Source organism: Alternaria alternata, assembly GCF_001642055.1.
Source record: "Alternaria alternata strain SRC1lrK2f unplaced genomic scaffold CC77scaffold_5, whole genome shotgun sequence".
In the NCBI taxonomy this organism is placed as follows: Eukaryota; Fungi; Ascomycota; class Dothideomycetes; order Pleosporales; family Pleosporaceae; genus Alternaria; species Alternaria alternata.
Window position 1 is genome coordinate 844,675 of NW_017306194.1, and position 18,903 is coordinate 863,577.

Sequence of the window (18,903 nt, forward strand, 5' to 3'; positions counted from 1 at the left end):
GTGTCATGGATTAGAAGTAGATCGAAGTTTTGGACATGTCATTAGGTTAAAATGACTATCTCGTAGAGATACAGAACAAACATGGTTTCAGTACAACTTGTAGCAGACGAGACAGTGACTTGCCGTCCAGAGTGGATTGTCTGCCAAAGAAGCAGATACCAATGTCTTCAGCTTAAGGTCGACCAATCCATTTGATGTACTACTCAAATTGATTTCGGCTAGGATCAGGCGCAGCATAACCTCTTCGGAAGAGGAAGTTCTGTAGCCTGTCTTCAACTCTCGCAAACTGTGATTTCGTTAGCCTCAAATGTTTCACATGCGATTCTGTGAAGCCACTCTCCACGATGTTCTCTCCGAGCGGAAGCACTTACAAATCCCCGTCCCTGCACTCCATCTCTGATCCACAATCCATATCCACCCATCATGTTTGCCATCATGATGTCCGTGGACAAGCGATCACCTACAATAGCGATTTGGTCCGGCCTAGTTACGCCAGAGTCTGGATGTGCCCTGAAGTAAGCCATGACCTCTTCCTCACAGCCAGGCTTCTTGGTGGAGTGTCGCAAAACTTTGACCCCGGTATTGGCCTCCAAGACAGCAGCTTGAGCATAGTCCTTATCTGAAGACGTTCCAGCCGTGTTGGAGACTATTAGAAGTTTCGTACCCGGATAAGCGCGTCGAAGGCGCTGGAAATGGTCCTATGAAGGTGGTCAACGAAGTTCTGAGCGAGGTGATACGTGTATCAGTACTTCATATGGTTTGTGAATCTCATCGGTATGTGGCACAGCAAAGCAGTTGTCTTTGTCAAGTACTACAGCTTGAATGTCTACCTCTTTCTGCCCAGCAACCCCATCTTTTCTGAAAGCTTTGGACAAAGGAATTGGGAGATGATTAAATGTTGAGACAGTATGTTGAGGCAGGCACAGAGTTGGATCTCTCAGTAGTCGGAAGACGTTTAGGGTACCCGAGATATTCATTGGGAATGTTAGTCGACGTGGTTGCAGGGGCGGGATTGAGTGGTGACGCGTTTGTGGCGCGACGCTTTTCGAAAGATGTTCTTTCCGATGATTCCGATCTTATTCCGAACTTTGCGACACGCCAACAACAGAGACCGAGCATCCGTAGACTTTGGCTGTTACCTGCATGTGCTTCAAGTGGATTTATAAACCACAATCTTCTCACATCGGAAATGCTCATGGGTTTCGCTGACATAACATAATATCGCAGTGATGTACATTGAGATGAACGCAACGTGTGGCATGAGCAACATCCATGCACACTTTCGTATAGAAGTTAACAAATGCTATTGTGAGAAGGGTTCAGTGACGCCTAGATGTTGGTCGTGATTCTGGTGATCAAAGGTAAGGGAACATTGAGTATAGTATGGGAGACAGGGCATGATGACTAAGATTTGGTCCGAGCTCAACCTCAACTTTCTGTAGACAGTGATATTAGCATCGCGCACGCGCTTCGCAACCACGACGCCCAACTTTGCGCTCTTTTCTGTTGTTGTCGACAACCACTACGTAACGAACACAGGCAAATAACTCTTTGGAGCAGATCCGCGCAACGAGTGCGATTTGCGCCTACGGCACGAAGCCCTATTTCTCGCAACCTACACGAACGTCCCACCGCGAGACCGAGCTAGACATACTCGACATATTGGTTCAGAGTCTACACAGAAAAAATGACGAGCACTATCGGTATCCCTATCAAGCTCCTCAACGAGGCAGCAGTACGTTCACCGCTGGATACTGGTCTCTAAACCTGCGCTAATAGAACGCAGGGTCACATTGTCACGCTTGAGATCACATCGGGTGAAGTCTACCGTGGCAAGCTAATCGAAGGTACGCACTGTACTCGTCTCCCAGCCCCTTGCATTCGTGCTAACAGACAGTAGCCGAGGACAACATGAACGTACAGCTGAAGGACATCACTGTCACCGCTCGCGACGGTCGCGTCTCACATCTCGAACAAGTGTACATCAGGGGAAGCCACGTGCGGTACTTCATTGTTCCCGACATGTTGAGGTATGATGTGTTATACCCGTCGAACAAGAAAGGCGCTAACAGAATATAGGAACGCCCCCATGTTCCGATCGAGAGGCACAAGGGGTCGCGGTGTCGGTCTTGCGCGTGGTCGGGCAACAGTCAACAGGGCAAGGGCTAGCACTCGTGGCGGCGGTGGTCGTTGAACGAGTTGAGAAATGGCAGCGGAAAGACGACATAAGCAGAGAGCAAGTTACGAGAAGCGCGACACCAGCGAGGACGCGCGCCCTCGGCTGCGGGAAATAGACAATGGAGGCAAGGACAGGTATGCAACCAGATCGCATTTTGCTGGACATACGCTGAGAACTGGGATAGCTCCAAAATTGATGATACCTTTGAATGGGATGAATGCACAATTTTTTACATTGTCGAAGATACCTTGTGTTATCTAAACTTGCTCGGCGGCATACGAAGGACCACAATACAGCCAGGCGTAGTCGCGAACGTTCTTGATATTCGCAGGCATCTACCCCACGTTGAATGGCGAGACCCCCGAGAACTCCGCAACTAGACACTTTTTCCACCGACACAACATGGACATCAAGAACCCACGGCGTATTCTTGCCATCGGCGCGCCCGAGGCAGGTGTACTTCCACTGCTGAAAGGTAACTCTTGTTTTCCCACATGGCGCGCATTCACTGACTCTGCCTAGAGCTCACCGGTTCCGCCCCCGAACCAACGTCCGAAACCACTGCCGGCCTTACGCACGAATGGCGTCTAGAAACCAAATACTACACTGCAACCCTTCCTATTTGGATCGATGAGCTCGCCAACGTCGCGGAATGGCGCACCGAATTCACCAAGCCCGAAGCTCGCGAAGTCGTCACCGCGCTCGGTGCATGGATATACTGCTTCAAGAAGCCAGTCGAAACAAAGGATCTAGATATGATCAAAGAGACCATGCAGGCCGTATCCGATGTCATCGAGCGTGCATGTGGCTACGGCGGCGACATGGTGTGTCTGGCTGTTGCGATGCCGCAATCCATCACGCCCTACCTTGAGAAGAGTCATGAAGAATGGGAAGAGCTCGCCATGGACTATGGTTTTGAATACGTCGACTCTGAGAAGAAGGGGAAAAACGAGTTTGGGGAGGCGACAGGGGTACACCGAGTTCGGGAAGCGCTCGAGGCTGGGGAATGGGAGAGCATGGCAGATCTGGACATGGGCGGCGACGAAGACGGCTTCGAAGGCAGTTTTGCAGCAGAAGAGGCGGAGATGAACATGGAGCTGTTTGGCATGAAAGGTGCGCTGGCTGGGTTTGACGACGATGAAGGTCAGGAATCAGGGGACAAAGAGGTTGAAGAGCTGGAGGTGATGATGCAGAAAATGGTTGCTATCAAGGAGATGGGCGAGGGCATGGAAGAGGCCGAGCGAAAACGTTTCGCTGCGAAAGCAGTGAACGATCTGCTAAAAGATTATTGATTGCCGCTACTCCGAATCATTCGCAGACGCCACAGAACACTATTCGTGAACGTCTACATACGACCGAGTATTTCAGCTCTTTACGCCGAAACACAGCAAAAACGGGAAATCCATCTCTCTTACAGGCTTCCCGTCCTCAGCATCAACTTCTTTTCGCAGAACGAAGGCTTCGTCGACCCTAATCTCATTGAACCCTGTCCCTAATAACAAATCCTCCATCTCGCTCTTCTTGATTCCGTGTCTCTCGACTCCTGGCCTCTTACTCACCGGGTGAAATGGCACAGCTTCCGGCCCAAAGTCTTCATAATCTGTCAACGCAACAACACCCCCTGGCTTCAAACATTTCTTCATCGTCTCTAGAATCTCCGCCATCGAAGGAATGTGATGCAGGGTCAAATGAGAAACCACGAGATCAAATCGGTACGAGTAGGGCGGTGATGTGGCTTCCCCTCGATGCGTGGCAAGGAGTGCTGCTGCGCTTTGCAATTCATGCGAGTCTGGGTTCGTTAGGAAGTGGTTTATTGAACACAGGTTCGGGTGATCTGTTGGAAGATCCGCCAGCTTAGTGTTGAAGGCACTTATCATGCCGTCTGCTGTGTCGACGCCGATAAGGCTGCGTACGTGCGGAGCTAGCATAAAGGATAGCAGGCCAGTGCCGCAACCGATTTCTAGCACGTCGAGTTCTGTGGTGCTTGTTAGTCCTCGACTAGTGGTAGATGGGCTGTTTATACCTTTGTTACGACCATCTTTGAACGCAGGTACGTAGCGCTTGATGGCTTCAAGTGCTTTCGAAGTCGATTCCACATGCTTCTGGTTTGAATCCCATTCCAGAGCCTCCTTACTGAAACGCGCATTGTTGATCTCTTGACTGGTGGCCATGGTGTTTGAAAAGTGTATAGTGAGGTTTGAGTGCTTTTGAAGTGGATCGATTGATGCTAACAATTATACACGAAAGACTTATACATCGATTGTTCTAAGACAAGACCAATGTGCGTTATTCGCGATCAGTCTCGGTATATACATACGTGGATGCTGTGCGGGGTTGCGGGGCACTTCCGTGTTTAATGCCAGTAACGGCTTCTTTCCTGGCGTGCGATACAGTCGCAAGCCATTTACATGCGTATGCTGTCTTATTCTACCCGCATTCTCTCTATACGCTCCCAATTGCCGATAACCCGTGGAGTCAAGCACGAGCATGCATCTGACAGGCCTGAAAGCTCAGCCACCGCCCAGGATGTGTTGTGTGACGACACCTTCTTCAGGAAAACCAACCAGCGAGTTGTTAGCCCAACCTACCAGTGTGTCCACTCTCATCTCACAGATATCCTGTCTCTCCGATATGTACGTCCTCTGAAGTCGACAGCCCTATCGGACTTGAGTTTCCATCGCGAAGCGATGATCAGCAACGAAACTGCAGGTTAAGTACTATTCCACGGCACTCTCGCACAAGAGATCATGGAGTAGTATGGCGCCCTTGAGCTACAGGCAGCTAGATTACACCAGAAAGAGTATTTGACTTCTCACTGCAATCTCTGGCGATCCAGATGATCCAATTCGATACGAGCTCATAGCGATGGGGGAGGCAGTAGTGAGCGAGGGGTCTATTCAACGATCGATAGTATACATGAGCATAGGCAGCAGGGTTATGTATATCATAGGACTAAAGGCAATAGATATCAGTTGTACGAATAATCTGGTCCAGGTCTCATCGCTGGCTTTGGAGAAGGCGCAGTTAGTCGGAACTTGACAGCAAACTTCAGTCGAGCAAAAACGAGTGCTTGATGAGAACAAAATGGATAGACCAAATATGTGGACATGTCGTAGATGCAATGTTCGCGGTCTCAGAAGGATATGCTAAAACTCAATCGGCATTGTAGTACATCACATTAACATCAACACCCTAGCCTTCCTCCGACAAGCGTCTATCATCAGTCTACTCATACCTATAGTCCTCTACAAACCCATGCCCACGTCGCCCAAAAAGCGCTTCAATCGCAGCGCTAGCCTGCAACTGCGCATGCGTCTCTTTAACCTTCTCTTTTTCCATTTCCAACCTCCCCAGCTTCTCTTTCTCCCTCTCCAGCTCGCGCTCCTTCTCTCGACGCAACTTCCTAAGTTGATCACGCTCGATGTCACTGTACTTGGCTCGCTCATAATCTCTCAACTTCTCTTCTCGTTCACGGTCGCGAGCTTTCTCACGCTCCAAGTTACGCAGGCGCTCGATATCCAGCGAGGAAAGTTGGTCTGTGAGGTCGTGGACGCTGGACCAGGGGACTGAAGTAGACGAGCGATAACCAAGTGCCAGTGGATGATTCAGGTAGCTCGTAGAACGGTTGGTGAGGAGCCTAGGCGCGTCATGAGGCAGAAGTGATGACCAGTTGTACCAACCAGCAGCTTTGAGCTCAGCACGAGCTTTGTTGACATCGTTCTCTAATGCTCCACTTGCGTCAACGGCGCCGAGAAAGCGTGCGCGGTGCGAGCTCTGTTCACTCTCGAGCTTGATAAGATTCGGTGGCTCTACGGTGGTGACACTAATCGCTGTAGTGCAGCACTCTGGATTTGAAGTACTTGGTGCTCTGACGAGGAACTTGCGTGCCCAATCCTTGAGGTCCGAATCAGGCTCATACCCCTGGTAGATCTCTTTAAGGATGGCGACAGGATCTTCGTTGAGTATGCCATAGGCGTTCATCCTATCCAACGCATAGCTCTTGCAGTCGTCGAAGCCCATCAATGTGCCAAGCTTGGCAAATTGCACATCGACAAGGACACAAGCGTCAGTAGTGGCTGATTGAGGTTTGATGATCGGTGACCCTCGACGCGCGATACCTAACCCGGCAGCAGCAGCGGTGAATGGGCGTGGGTCAGGACGGTAGGAGCCGGTATGAAGAAACTCCAATAAGCGGACGAAAGTGTCCTCCGATACCTCCTTGTGTATCGTGAGAAAGCGGCTACCTACTCTGTCAAAAGCTCGTGCAACACTTAGAAAGCCTTCCAACTTGTCTGCATCGACGAGGACAGGCCTGTCTTTGAACACGAACTCGACCGACTTAGCAGTCGGTCTGAGACGTGCGCGGCGTCTGGTCTCGAGCTCGTGGCACCGATCGTTATATGTCTGAACTCCTAGCTCTCGCGCACACTTAGGTTGGTTGAACAAAGGCTTGCAAACCTTCCCGTACCACTTATGCACTTCGCTTTCGGACGGCCCCTGCATATCGCTATGGCAGTGACTGCAATTCCACTGCTCTCGATCTTCACGCTCAATTGCTTCTTTTCTTCGTGGACTGTGATACTCATCCTCGACGTAGCGGACGTTGAACAAGCTGTGCCCATAGTTCAGTGGCGACAACTCTCTACCGTGTACAGCTGAGAGCTTCTTGACAGTGAGCATAATCTTTCCGAAATGCACGTCGTGATTCAACCGTCCGTAGTCCACCTCATCTTCTTTCTGTCCACCACAAGCAACGAGGAAGTATGCGTGTATCATGTGGTGAATCAGAATCGCAATAGTGTCTTTCGCGTCGGCGTACTCGAGCGCGTCAACGTTTAGGACGATTGAGATGCGCTTGACATCAGGATTCGGTCCCAGTCTGTGGGCGTAGGTAGCTCCCGAGACATCAGAGCCCAGGCTTCCGATATCGAGAAAGACAGCGTTCTTCAAATGGCCGGCAAAGAATACTTCGTCCAGCTTGTTGAAGATACGATATGGGATCTCCTGGATTAGTCCGTCTCTCTCGAGACTTGCAGCCCGTATCCTGATGCTCTTGAATTGATCAGCTGTATCAGCCCAGCTCTGTTCCAGTCGGTCAACGACGAAAGCAACTGCCCAGTCGATGTTCCATCCAAGATCTCTCTCGCACCTCAGGAAGGGATCCTGAAGTCGCACAGCAACGCTCGATAGCGGACGCCGGTAGTCATAAGACTCGAAGGGGACGTAAAGATCTGGCTCTGAATCAGAGGGGTAAGATCTGGATCGAGCAAGCCCTGCTCCACCGAAGAGGCGATCACCGTATGGTAACAACGCAAGTTGATCAGCAGAATCGAGAGTCATGATTGACCAGAATGGGTTACGTGTATGGCTGATGGTCTTGACAGAGCGTCAAAAGCGTCATGAGTTAGTGGACCTCTGCGCCAGGTTGAATCCGTCCTTCTCTTATAGTTGAGTAAGGCGGGAGCACCGCAGCTGGTATGTGGCGTGGCATAGTCGTTCACAGCATCTTCATTCGGAGTCTTTGTATTCAGCACGAATGATCACCGACCCTAGCGTAACACATGCGCTATCACGTATTGTTTGTCGTGGACAATCCGCGAGCATGGGCCCGCGGTTCATCGGCATAATCCTATTGGGGCAACATTAGATCAACACTAAACACTTCAGAGTCCTTCTTTGGCACAACGACTCTGTACCACGTCCGTAGGGTCAACTTCGCGTGGTACTAGGTAGGCGAATGTAATACATGGCTGCACAGCGCGAATGCTGGGACAGAAGTTGAGGTTCTGATAGGCGGACGGCTTCCAACGCCGCCTCTTCGCTCAGCCTAACGAATGTCAGTACCAACGGAGACGTGTTTTTGTATGGGTTAGACGTGATGGCGACATAATACAGGTGGGAGCGGTCGAATAGTAGGTGGAAGTAATAGTGTATATTTGGTGGTAACCGCAACGAACGCCAGTCGCGGTTCCAGTGATTTAACAGAAAAACAGATGGGATATACAAAGCACGTAAAGGGGACCGAACATGAAAGCGCACTAGATGGTGAAGCGCCTGACTGGTAGCCGAATCTCGTTCCCCGAGTTTGTCGTAACACATGAGCAAAGACGGGTGATGCCTCATTCTGACCGTTGGGGTTCCTACGGTCGATCGGTATATAACAGCGAACAGGACTCCGGACAATCGCGCTGTCATTACCAGGCCTGTCATTTAGTAGCGTGGGCGGTCGTCGGGACGGCCATACTCGTCGACAGGCCTTCCACTGACGGAGCCGGGACGCGAGCCAGGGCGCGAACTAGGGCGCGAACCCGGACCCTGACTCCTGCCGCTGCCGTCACCGTAGTGCTTTCGCCTGAGAGCAGCTAACCTCTTCTTCTTGGTATGCGCGTTGATGTATGTGCCGATGATGAAACCGACAATGTTGAAGAAGGGCACCCAGGTGGTCTCAGGCAGGAACTGCTGAGCGAATGCCAAAGAGATGGGCGAGACGATCCAGCTGACCTTCATGACAGGCCAGAAACCAGCCTTGACCGTCGCCTTGACTTGGTGGAAGGTACGAGCGCCTGCGATGAGGGCCATGGAGACGAGGTACACACTGTTCTGGATGGGCGAGATCTGCATTCGTTAGCGACGCGCTGACGTATAACGGCCAACCGCGCTTGGACTTACAAGCAAGTTGCTGAAGAGAATCTGCAAGATCTTTGCCTTCAAGCTCTTGCGCCCCTGGAAGACCTTCTGGAGGGCGCTAATCAAGACGTGTCCAAGGGGCGCGCTGATCAAGGCACCGTAGATAGCCATCTTGGGGACACGCGAGGTGAAGTAATGACCCGACTTGCTCCTGTCGTGGGCGATCCACGAGGCCAGGAACTCTTGGAGACCAGACAGAGTACCCGAAGTTAGCATCTTGGTGCGCAACGGGTTGCTCTGCAGCTGCTTGAGGTATGCCTGACGCGCCCACAGTCAGTGAATTGGCTCATCACATGTTTGAATCGCACCACACTCACAGCGAGGTATCCATTGGGACCGCCGCCTTTGGTCAGAGCCTGCCCGAGATTGTGCATCACTCCATCCTTTCCTTCCAGAGCGTCGGCAACAGCGGCTGTCGTCTTGGTCGTCGTCTCCTTCTCGAATTTGACCGACATGGCGCCTCAATGCGATGCGACAGCAGCAAACGGCAGATGGGCGCGTGTAGAAGATGATGCTGCAGTCGACGAGATGTTTGTGGGGGAGTGCGGGTGTCGACGAGCTGGACGGCGACGGATGGCTGGGGAGGTAAACACCTCGGGTCCAAGCTTTAGCGCCGACAAGACGCGGAAGCAGGTGTCGTGATCTGACAACAACAACGACCTCGGTTGGATGATTAAACCTCTTGCTGTCCAGCCTGCTGTCTCTACAGACTCTTTGCGTACGGTGGTGCTATGCGAGACACCTGAGCTGCATTGGAAACTGCGTACCTGTTCGCCCTGATGCTTTTTGCCAGCGGATAAGAGCGCGTCGGGACTCGCCGCCTGTGGTTGCTTGCACCGAGCCACCTTGAGACTCGCTCCAGCGCTCACACGGCCCATTACCGGCTCTTTCCCCAACCAAGATTGTGATTCTCGTGGGCGATGGCGAGTACAGTCATGCACAAGGTTGATAGCGTCGTCATGGCAGGGTATCCTTACTCTGGCAAGCGCGATCCTGAAGTCACTTCCATCGACCTCTTATCGCCTGGTGATCTTGACATCGTCTCACGCCGACTACATCCTCAGCCTCTCCGATACGTATGGACTTGCATTGACTATGCACCGCTTCAACGAGACATCAAACAATCTCTCAATGGTACTGATATTATGATAATCATTCGTCTGCTCACTGCGACAGCTTGACGTGTCACAGGATGGAGTTGGACACATTTGTGTGTACTACTTCAACTTCCTCACCACATGCAACTACACGCAATCGTCCCCCTATACATGGTACACTTCCATCTTGCTGTTTACGTCGGCTTGAAATTGCCTCGCATGTCATTTCCTCATTCTGTCTGTTTTTCCTTTGTCTTGTTCCAAAGCGTCGTCAAAGCGTTCTTGTTCATTTCGTCGTTTGTATCCCAAGACAACAACAAACAGTCGAGACATGTGCAGAGACCGTCAGAAGGCCTCGAGTACTGGTAATTTTTTAATCACGCGGCCAGACCAAACTCGCAACGTGCAAAGCTGCCAGAATCCGCATTGCCCGACAGGTGACAGACCCTTTTTGTAGACTGACCCTCCTCGAGGTCTTAATTGGGTCCGACTTCTCTTTCCCCTCGCCTCTACTCGTGAATCTCTCGTTTGTTGGAGACATACCGAAACTCACTAGAGTACTCGTCTTGCCACTGCCTCGAGTTTCTACGTTGTTCCTTCCACGCCTTCACTTGCTCTCACAGGCTAAGCGTGTGTGCACTTGCCTACCTAGGTGCCGTCATTGTCGTTGTCTCAGAACAGCAACATCAACCCTGCACCACGCCCTTACACTCTTACACCTTTCGCTCTCTTCCTCCTTCTAGATTCTTTGTCGCGTGCTCGCCCTGTCCTAGCAACAGTCGATCCCAGTACCCTTGGGCCTGCTGGAAATACCAAACACCACGCCGCCATGGGGAAACGCATGCGAGTTCCAAACTGTACCCACCTAGATATGGATCGCGTCTTCGGCCACGATCAGCACTGCAGCATTTGTGGGCGCTCACCTTCCATCGGGTTCCTCTACGAATGCAGACAGGATCATAAAATCACAACGCTTCGCACCATACTATCAAAAGAGCATGGAAGAATCGAGCCGGTCAAGTCGGCACTGCGACAGGAGCTGGAGAGGATTGGGTTGAGCGAGAGCATCATTCGTAATGCGGAGAGCGGCCACTACACGGCCACGCAACTGAAGAAGCTCAAGGAACTCAAGCTAGAGCTGAAGCAGGTCATATCGGACACGCGTCAGGCTACCGAAGCCAGTGATGTCGTGGCTAGGCTTACGGCTCTGGCGGGAGCGACGTACAGCATCGATGGAACTTTCAGTAGCCTGCCCGTCACAGATTCAGTGAGTATCCTCCGAATAGTGAAAGCAGCAGGCCCCCACTAGGCGATGCTAATGACACGAAGAATTCTCGAGCATGCGCTCTCAGAGCCTGTCATAGCTGCCGCCCGTACTATCGAGAACGTCTGTACATCGCGTTTCAAGCAGTTGTCAATGGGGACTTCTCGCCCTTGACAGAAGATGATGTAGAAGAACTCCCGGTCAAATCTGCACAGATTATGCGTACCATTGGCACCAGGGTTCAGTCCTCCATGACCCTAAACACCACCCCCTCGACGCTGCCCACTTCAGATTCCTTTGCTACGTCTACAGGCATTCCGCACACAGCGTCATCCAACACTACCGATTCCAGTGAAATCACATTCAAGACCACGCAAACCGATATAGATGAGATCTCTGCACAGCGCCGCCCTCGTCGTAGATTTTACAGAATGGGACGCCGTTCTTCCATCGACATAGCCCGTTCTCTTTCTCGTGCACCCAGCCTCCTTACACCCCAAGGTCTCAAGTCAGCAGTTCAGGGCATCTTCCGGCCAGGCCGGGAATCCAGCTCTGAAGGATCCAACATTACCCTTCCACTCCCGCGAACCGGTACAGTTCGTGACAACACCAGTTCTCCAACCGTCGGCGAATTCGATCTCGGTGCCTTGCGCCGCGTTAGAAAAGAAAAAGAGCGCAATGAACTTAGAAACGGGACGTATGCAGGTGGATTCGAAGATGTCGCTGCAAATACCACAGCGATCGACGATGGATCAGCAGGAAACAGCAACGGCACCGATTCTGATTTCTCAGCATCCTCTTTCACAACCGATGAGAACGAGAACATCAAAATCGAGGGGGTCGCTATTACAGAGCAAGCAGTCGAGACGCACACAGCTGACATTGTCGCTCTCAGTGTTCCGGCTACACAGAAGATGGGGGCTATGGTCAAAACCGCAGAGGTGAAAGAGCATGCGGACATTGGATTGCAAAGCATCATGGCACAGGTGTGAGGATCACGGGTCGGAAGACTCTGGACAGAACATATGCAAGGGCGACGAACCACAAGATGGATGAGACGCGTTTTCATGACTTGATGATAGCAGACGAACTATGCCCGTTCAAAGAGGATCACGATTTGGTAACGAAGATTGGGAGCAAGAGAGTAATGGCATCTGTACGTGGTAGCTCTTCTTTTGATACCCGCATCCTGTCCGATGCATTCAAAGATGGTTAGGATAGTATCCTTAGCTGAAATGGGGAGCTCTTCCCGGACATGGTAATGGAGTATCTTGAGTAAGGGGCTCGTACGCTACGGACACTTATCTTTGGTCCACTAATACATAATCATGATATTTCATCATTTCTTTCCCAGCCCTATAATACATAAGCTACATTTACAATCACGTCACCAGCGAACGGCTCAGAGGGGTTGCAATTTCCTATCTGCGACCAAGCTTCCACCTAGCGATGCGGGTCTGAATATCATCCCAGGTAAACTCCTTCCTTTTGAGGCCTTCCTGTTCACCCTCTTGCAGCACAACAGTCGGGGCTCCAGATCCACCTCCAACATTCTTGACTTGTCCACCAAAGACGTGACGAGCTACTCTCCTCAGGTCTTTGACGGAAACGTCTTCGATCTTTTTGCACATTTCCTTGACGCCGACTTTACGGCCGTGAACCTGGACTTGTCTGCCGAGATCTTCTAGTTCTACCATTCGGCTTTCGAGGTTCATGAGGAGCGAGGAGCGGAGTTGGTTCTTTGCGCGCTGGACTTCAACCTCGTTGAGCGCGGCGTATCCGGTTTCGTCTCCTAGCGATTTGAGTTCGCGGCACATGACCTCGAGCATTTGGGCGACGTGCGAGGGGGCGCATGATGACGCGATGCCAAAGAGGCCGCTATCGGTGTAACTGTGGTTGAATGCAACGCAAGATTCTACCCATCCGTGCTGATTTAGTACGTTGGTGTATAACCGCGAGTACATTCCCTTTCCAGGCCCACCTGCACTGAAGGAACCGCCTCCACCGAGGAGTGTTTGCAGAGTTGCGAGGGCGTAGATGTCGGGCGATGAGATGGGGAGGGCTTCGAAGGCGAGGTGGATGTGCGATAGGCGGGGGAGCATAGGGTTTGCCGGTGGCGGTATCGGAGGTAAGGTGAGGAAGCCACCGGTATATTGCGACGGTAGTGATGTGTCGATCGGTGGGAAGTTCAAGTCGAGTGATGTATTGACGGAAGCGTTGGAAGTAGCGGATGTGGAGATGTTCTTGAAGAAGGGTATCTTGGAAAGGAGTTTCGAGGATTGCGGCGGTGCGCCGGTGGGTGTGGGGTGGTCGGCTGTGAAGACCTGTTGTTGGGGTGCAGAGTTGGAAGCTGTGCTTTCTGATTCTAGACCGATGAGCGATGGACCGGTGCCCTTCTCCATGTCGCCAAAGTATTGTTCTGTCAAGCGGACGGCTTCGTTGTGGTTTACGCCAGCAAAGGCTACCACTATCCTGTCGGGCTTGTAGAACTCCTTTCGGTATGCCTCAACGACGGCGCGGTTGATGAATGGTAGGCGCTCCTTGGGACATAGCAGTGGGTTGCCTAGAGTGTTGTCTTTGAAAGCTGCCATGTGTACTAGTTCGGGCAGGATTAATTCTGGCTTGCTCCAGATCTCGCCAATCTCATAGTCAGCTGTCTCAAGCTGTTGCTGTATCTCCTCTTCGGTGACTAGTGGATCGCGGATTGTTTCTGCAAGGACACCGACGGTGGTGGGCACGGCGGAGTTGAAGGTGGCAGACTGGTACATGAGCGACTCTCGGCTGGAGGCGCACTGTATGTTGCCGCCCAGTGTTTCTATCTTCTCCATCATCTGGTCGCCGGTGGTGGAGCGTGTGGACTTGAAGGCGAGACGGTCGATGATGTGACTGACTCCGCGCAGTGCATCGTTCTCATATCGTGAGCCGGCGTCGACATAGACTCCGATACCCGAGAAGTGGCCCGGCAGGGCTTCGGTAGCGACGCGGATGCCATTGGGGAGGGTGGTGATCTGGTCGAGTTCGGTGGGGTCCTGGATGGCAGTTTAGAAAGGCTTCGGCGTGCTACGTGAACTCAGTGCTAACCCTCTCTTCTGCAACTGCCGTGGCGAGATTCCTTCTACCTGCGCATGCTGCTGATCGTGTGAGCGACGCAGACGTCTTGGACAGTCCCCGGGACAATGGTCGGTACGTGTGTGGTCTTAACATTTCTGGTGGTGTATGCTGCCGTGACGGCGTTCGGAAAAATTCCATTGGCAATCATGGCCCTGACATAATATTGCGTCACGTGGGCGTTCCCACGAGGTCGGGAACAAGAGCGGCCCCACCCCGCGATCAGCGCATGAGCGCATCAGCATGAGCTCTGAACTGTCATGTTGGTTTCAATGCTTTGATATATCTGTGGGGAACTATATTTAGTACGACGACTGCGGTGGTGATGCAGACATGGGGGTTAGGAGAGTGCGGTGGGCCATCATGTCATGGATCTCTGGCAGCTGTCGACGGCCTTGTCCGAGGGTAGGTATCAAACCGGACCGTTCCACATGACCTTTGAATCTTGGTCGAGAGGCCCAACAAGACATGACTTCATTATCGCGACTCTAGAACCCTATTACCCGTATACGTTAACGGCCCGCGGTCTTGGAAGACCCCATCGCAAGTCTAGAGGTGGCTTACTCCTCACAGAGCTCGTTCTGGTTGCTTGGCCCCCCGGCCCTGGCCCCGTTCGTGCGCCATTTGCATTGCATTTGCATTTGCTGCATTTGCCTCAGTGCCTCAGTGCCTCACACACCCACCCGTGTGAGCTCTTGTAAACGGGTTTCCCGTGTCGTCTGTCAAACGCTGTCGAAACTCGCGCATTCACACTTTCCCGCATACCATACCCCAGCTGAACGCTTATACCCTCGCCCTGCGCCGCTAGGCGATGTTCACCACAACAACCACGCCAGTTCTCCCAACTGCGACTGCTGTATCCCCCAATTCCACCTCCCCACGGCCCACGGGCGTTCACAGAGGCATCAGCTTCCTGCGCAATCTACACCTGCACTCAAACAGCCAAGGCGACCCTCCACGTGAGGATTCCCGAACGGGAACACGACCACGCGCCTCAACACACACTCCACCTGCCTCGCCTGCCTTTGCCTCCTCGTCCTCCCACCCCACTGTCCCCCGTCGAGAGTTGCTATCGAGGAGCCAGACAGCCGACAGTCAACTGCCGCCGACCGACTCCCCACCCGCCTCTCCGAAACCGACCATGACGAGAACCCGTTCAGAGACGGCCCAACCTCAGCTCCAGGTGCGCAACAACACGGGGCCAACGCCGACCTCAACGCCAGGACCCAACAGCGCACAACCAATGGAAGGCGCCTCCGATAGCACAGGCGCGGCCAAGCACCTGCCGTCGATTCGCTTTATCCCGCACCAGGATCCCCGAGCCGGAAGACCTTCGTTGATCTTCCCCACCATCAACCGTACGCTGCCCGACGAGAGTGCAATCCTTCGCGTAGGAAGGTATTCGGAGCGCGACAACATACCCGAAGTCCAGACCAACGCCCCATCGGCTGCCGCCATCGGATTCAAGTCCAAGGTCGTCAGTCGGAAGCACTGCGAACTGTGGTGCAAGGACGGAAGCTGGTATATCAAGGACGTCAAGAGCTCATCGGGCACCTTTTTGAATCACATTCGTCTAAGTCAGCCCAACGTCGAGTCAAAACCATTCCGGATAAAGGATGGCGATATCATCCAACTGGGCATCGATTTCCGTGGGGGAGAGGAGATGATCTTCAGATGTGTCAAGATTCGTGTTGAGTGCAATCGTGGCTGGCAACAGGGGCTGAACACATTCAAGTAAGCTTGTCTACTCGTGCTATAAGCTTGCCACTGACTCTCACAGTAAACAAACCCATCAGCGACTACGAGCACTTGCCAAGAGCAAGAAGGAAGTCACAGGAGATGCTTCATCTACGCATACGTCCGAGTGTGCCATCTGTTTGATGTCAATAGCGGTAGGTCTTGCCTGATTTCACAGCCGACTTGTACTGATCAGTATACAGCCTTGTCAGTCGCTATTCGTAGCACCCTGCTCCCACGTCTGGCACTACAAGTGCATTCGTCCCATCTTAAACGGTCCCACTTGGCCCAACTTCCTCTGCCCGAACTGTAGGGCGGTAGCGGACCTTGAAGAAGACGTAGAAGATATGGGCGAGTTCGAAGACTGGGAAGGCGATGAGGAAGTAGTCAATGGTGCCACAATTCCTGATGCCAGCGCAGAGCAGGGAGACCGCCACGTCACACCTCGTGCCTCTGTTGCCCCTCTCAACGGTGCCGATTCTGATGGCGGTGTTGATCTTACGGATCTACATCACCAAATCACAAACATTGAGAACCAATCGGCATTGGAGACTCCCGATCGCCAGCTTACACCTCCAACATCGTCCGTCACACAACCGGTCTCTATCAACGTCAATGGAGCGAACGACTATATGGGACTGTCGCCTCTGCATCCTCCTCACGGCAGTGGCCTAACGCCTGATCGCGTACAGGATGGTCCCATGACTCCAAGGAATGATGCTGGGCCGTTTGTTCTCGATGGTAGCGCTGGACGTGCAGCAGGCAGTCGAATGCGCGACACATCTCCGTCCGACTCCGATAGCAGTGGAGCGCGAAGCAATAACGGTGCACCGACTCTACCTCCTGTACGCTTCGACTAGTCAATCGCTAAGTGGGCGAGGTGCCTTGACCAACTCTTTCTCTTATTCCCTCGTTTCGGGGTCTTTTTGCATCTTTTCGGGAGTTCTGGCGTGATCAAAGCGAATGTTATGATGGAATGGTGGATCATGTTGCAATGCGATATACTTCAAGAGTAAGCAAGATATACAGGTGGTGGAAGACCGGTAACTAATGTATTGTACCAAAGTCAACTAAACATCTGTGTCTCTGTCCGTGTCCGCGTGAAACATGCAATCTTCTGGTAGTTGTGCTATTGGGTATCTACGCTATAAGACTGCAGATCATAACTCACAAAAGGCCAATAACGATCATTACGTATGTACACATGGGTTCAACGTCTTAACATCACACATTACCTGTTCCAATATTCCCAGTCATCATATCATCACTCACACTCGAACATACCCCCCATAGCCCTCCCCTCATGGCTCGCCCTCCACTCCTCCAACAGCACCATAACCTCCTGTCTCGTATCTTCGATGATGCCGTCCATCTTGATGTCATTCTTATCATATCCAAATGGATCCTCCAGTTGCACGCCAATTCCCTCAATACCGTAGAGTGTGAAGGCGATGATAGCCACAATAGGTACACTCCACCACCTGTAGTCATCTACAATGGCAAACGGCAGAACACAAGCATAGAGTGCCAGGACCTGCTTTTGGTGGATTAGATGCGCGACGGGAATGGGCGTGCTGTGAATAGTTTCCATGGTGCCATACGCGGAGACAAGAGTGTTCAGCTGAACGGTCATTTGAGAGGAGAGGGGCGCGTGGAACCAGCCTCTGTCGTGGCCTCGGCGGATGTAACCTTCCAAGAGGATTGTAAGTTGTAAGGGTAAACCGAGACCTTGGTCTTCGTAGCCCATCAGGCCTTCTGGAAGGAGTGATACATATTCATCTTTCTTCATGGGGGTCGTACCATCGCCGTTTTCTAGCGTGGCGGTGGATGACCCGAGCAGAGGTGTGGTACTTGTGCTGTTTACGAGAGTAGGCGGGAACGAAACCGTGCCGAAATTGGAACCTGTGCGGTCGATGTAGCTGGGGCGCCTGGATACGGGGCGGGAGCGTTGCGGGTAGACGCTTGGTTGTGGAGGCAAAGAAGCGAGACTCGCAGGTGGGATATTGAATTCTGCGCGCAGGTTGTGCTTGATGGAGTAGAGAACTGCTACGAGGACCCGTACTATCTTCTCTGTGTCTCTCCTCTCCTCTTCTGTGGAATGTCCGTCTTTGTCTCGCGAGTTCACCAGACAGATTCGAGCAAGGTTTCGTACGGAGGTTCCGATTGTCGTGAGGCAGTTTCTTCCGGTCCAGAATCGGTCGTAGCCTGTGCTGTTTCTGAAGACCAGCATTAGACCAACCACGATGGAGAGCGACGGTATAATGGTAGCAGGGATGGATATACTGTCTACATAGCGCGTGTCGATGTAGACGATCAAGGCGGTGAAGAGCGAATGAAGCAGTACTGGCATTAAGATTATGTTGTGTATAGCGCCCTTCGAGAAGCGGAGAACGAGAGGCAGACGTCGAGGTTTACGGCGGAAAGCATGAGCGAGAGGGTAAGTGGGTCGGCGCGTAGGGAGGGTAGGCGACGACATGGTTGATGGTGTCGGCTTGAAGCTGGGAGCTAGAGAAACAGTGTTTTGCGCGCTCAGGACGAATTGATATAGGTGAAAAGAGAGCCCGCTCTCGTATCTCCCCACGATAGAGGTGAGGCGGTAAGTGTGGGGACGATATGGGGAAGACGTAAAGATGGCAGGGATGCGCGCCGTGGACCGAGTCGAAGCTTTCTATACGAAACTCAAACGATGGCATGCGTCGGCGCGCATAGCTTCTGGTGTCCAGCACAGATGCGCTAAGGCTGTCCACGAGACGCAATGGATAATTTGAAGCGAGTGTTGATTTCTCAGGGTCTATCATCACATGCTGCATGTGAGGACGGGTTGACAGCGT

The 18,903-nt window shown here is 52.4% G+C and overlaps 10 protein-coding genes across 10 annotated transcripts; 4 read left to right on the forward strand and 6 right to left on the reverse strand.

Annotated features, from left to right (window-relative positions):
- Nucleotides 1–272: 272 nt before the first annotated feature.
- On the reverse strand, nt 273–977 carry CC77DRAFT_930210 (HAD-superfamily phosphatase; the record flags this gene model as incomplete). The annotated part of the gene is made up of 2 exons (XM_018534150.1): nt 273–698; nt 750–977. 2 exons carry the CDS (start codon nt 975–977, stop codon nt 273–275), a joined length of 654 nt encoding a protein of 217 aa, XP_018388684.1.
- Nucleotides 978–1,783: 806 nt separating this feature from the next.
- On the forward strand, nt 1,784–2,079 carry CC77DRAFT_929981 (Sm-like ribonucleo protein; the record flags this gene model as incomplete). Its single annotated transcript, XM_018534138.1, has 2 exons — nt 1,784–1,847; nt 1,901–2,079. Coding segments are annotated over 2 exons (243 nt in total), but the record flags the coding sequence as incomplete, so codon positions are not given.
- A 309-nt stretch (nt 2,080–2,388) lies between these two features.
- Nucleotides 2,389–3,507, forward strand: CC77DRAFT_705891 (hypothetical protein). Its single transcript, XM_018532835.1, has 2 exons — nt 2,389–2,654; nt 2,702–3,507. Exons 1-2 carry the CDS (start codon nt 2,582–2,584, stop codon nt 3,469–3,471), a joined length of 843 nt encoding a protein of 280 aa, XP_018388686.1. The 5' UTR covers nt 2,389–2,581; the 3' UTR covers nt 3,472–3,507.
- Nucleotides 3,508–3,543: 36 nt separating this feature from the next.
- Nucleotides 3,544–4,399, reverse strand: CC77DRAFT_984100 (S-adenosyl-L-methionine-dependent methyltransferase; the record flags this gene model as incomplete). Its single annotated transcript, XM_018536162.1, has 2 exons — nt 4,203–4,399; nt 3,544–4,154 (listed from the first exon to the last, which is right to left on the reverse strand). The coding sequence occupies exons 1-2, from the start codon at nt 4,348–4,350 to the stop codon at nt 3,544–3,546; spliced, it is 759 nt and encodes a 252-aa protein (XP_018388687.1). The 5' UTR covers nt 4,351–4,399.
- Nucleotides 4,400–5,404: 1,005 nt separating this feature from the next.
- Nucleotides 5,405–7,519, reverse strand: CC77DRAFT_1038796 (hypothetical protein; the record flags this gene model as incomplete). Its single annotated transcript, XM_018527130.1, has 2 exons — nt 5,405–5,606; nt 5,856–7,519. 2 exons carry the CDS (start codon nt 7,517–7,519, stop codon nt 5,405–5,407), a joined length of 1,866 nt encoding a protein of 621 aa, XP_018388688.1.
- Nucleotides 7,520–7,962: 443 nt separating this feature from the next.
- CC77DRAFT_1018094 (integral membrane protein) lies at nt 7,963–9,665 on the reverse strand. The gene is made up of 3 exons (XM_018524548.1): nt 9,184–9,665; nt 8,849–9,124; nt 7,963–8,794 (listed from the first exon to the last, which is right to left on the reverse strand). The coding sequence occupies exons 1-3, from the start codon at nt 9,319–9,321 to the stop codon at nt 8,390–8,392; spliced, it is 819 nt and encodes a 272-aa protein (XP_018388689.1). The 5' UTR covers nt 9,322–9,665; the 3' UTR covers nt 7,963–8,389.
- Nucleotides 9,666–10,706: 1,041 nt separating this feature from the next.
- CC77DRAFT_706086 (hypothetical protein) lies at nt 10,707–12,434 on the forward strand. The gene is made up of 2 exons (XM_018532837.1): nt 10,707–11,230; nt 11,293–12,434. Exons 1-2 carry the CDS (start codon nt 10,793–10,795, stop codon nt 12,217–12,219), a joined length of 1,365 nt encoding a protein of 454 aa, XP_018388690.1. The 5' UTR covers nt 10,707–10,792; the 3' UTR covers nt 12,220–12,434.
- A 142-nt stretch (nt 12,435–12,576) lies between these two features.
- CC77DRAFT_1018096 (hypothetical protein) lies at nt 12,577–14,457 on the reverse strand. Its single transcript, XM_018524549.1, has 2 exons — nt 14,309–14,457; nt 12,577–14,256 (listed from the first exon to the last, which is right to left on the reverse strand). Exons 1-2 carry the CDS (start codon nt 14,429–14,431, stop codon nt 12,649–12,651), a joined length of 1,731 nt encoding a protein of 576 aa, XP_018388691.1. The 5' UTR covers nt 14,432–14,457; the 3' UTR covers nt 12,577–12,648.
- A 321-nt stretch (nt 14,458–14,778) lies between these two features.
- Nucleotides 14,779–17,276, forward strand: CC77DRAFT_1018098 (hypothetical protein). The gene is made up of 4 exons (XM_018524550.1): nt 14,779–16,069; nt 16,116–16,227; nt 16,276–17,084; nt 17,139–17,276. Exons 1-3 carry the CDS (start codon nt 15,147–15,149, stop codon nt 16,930–16,932), a joined length of 1,692 nt encoding a protein of 563 aa, XP_018388692.1. The 5' UTR covers nt 14,779–15,146; the 3' UTR covers nt 16,933–17,084; nt 17,139–17,276.
- Nucleotides 17,159–18,877, reverse strand: CC77DRAFT_706072 (UPF0187-domain-containing protein). Its single transcript, XM_018532836.1, has one exon. It carries the CDS (start codon nt 18,546–18,548, stop codon nt 17,337–17,339), a length of 1,212 nt encoding a protein of 403 aa, XP_018388693.1. The 5' UTR covers nt 18,549–18,877; the 3' UTR covers nt 17,159–17,336.
- Between the last annotated feature and the right edge of the window lie 26 nt (nt 18,878–18,903).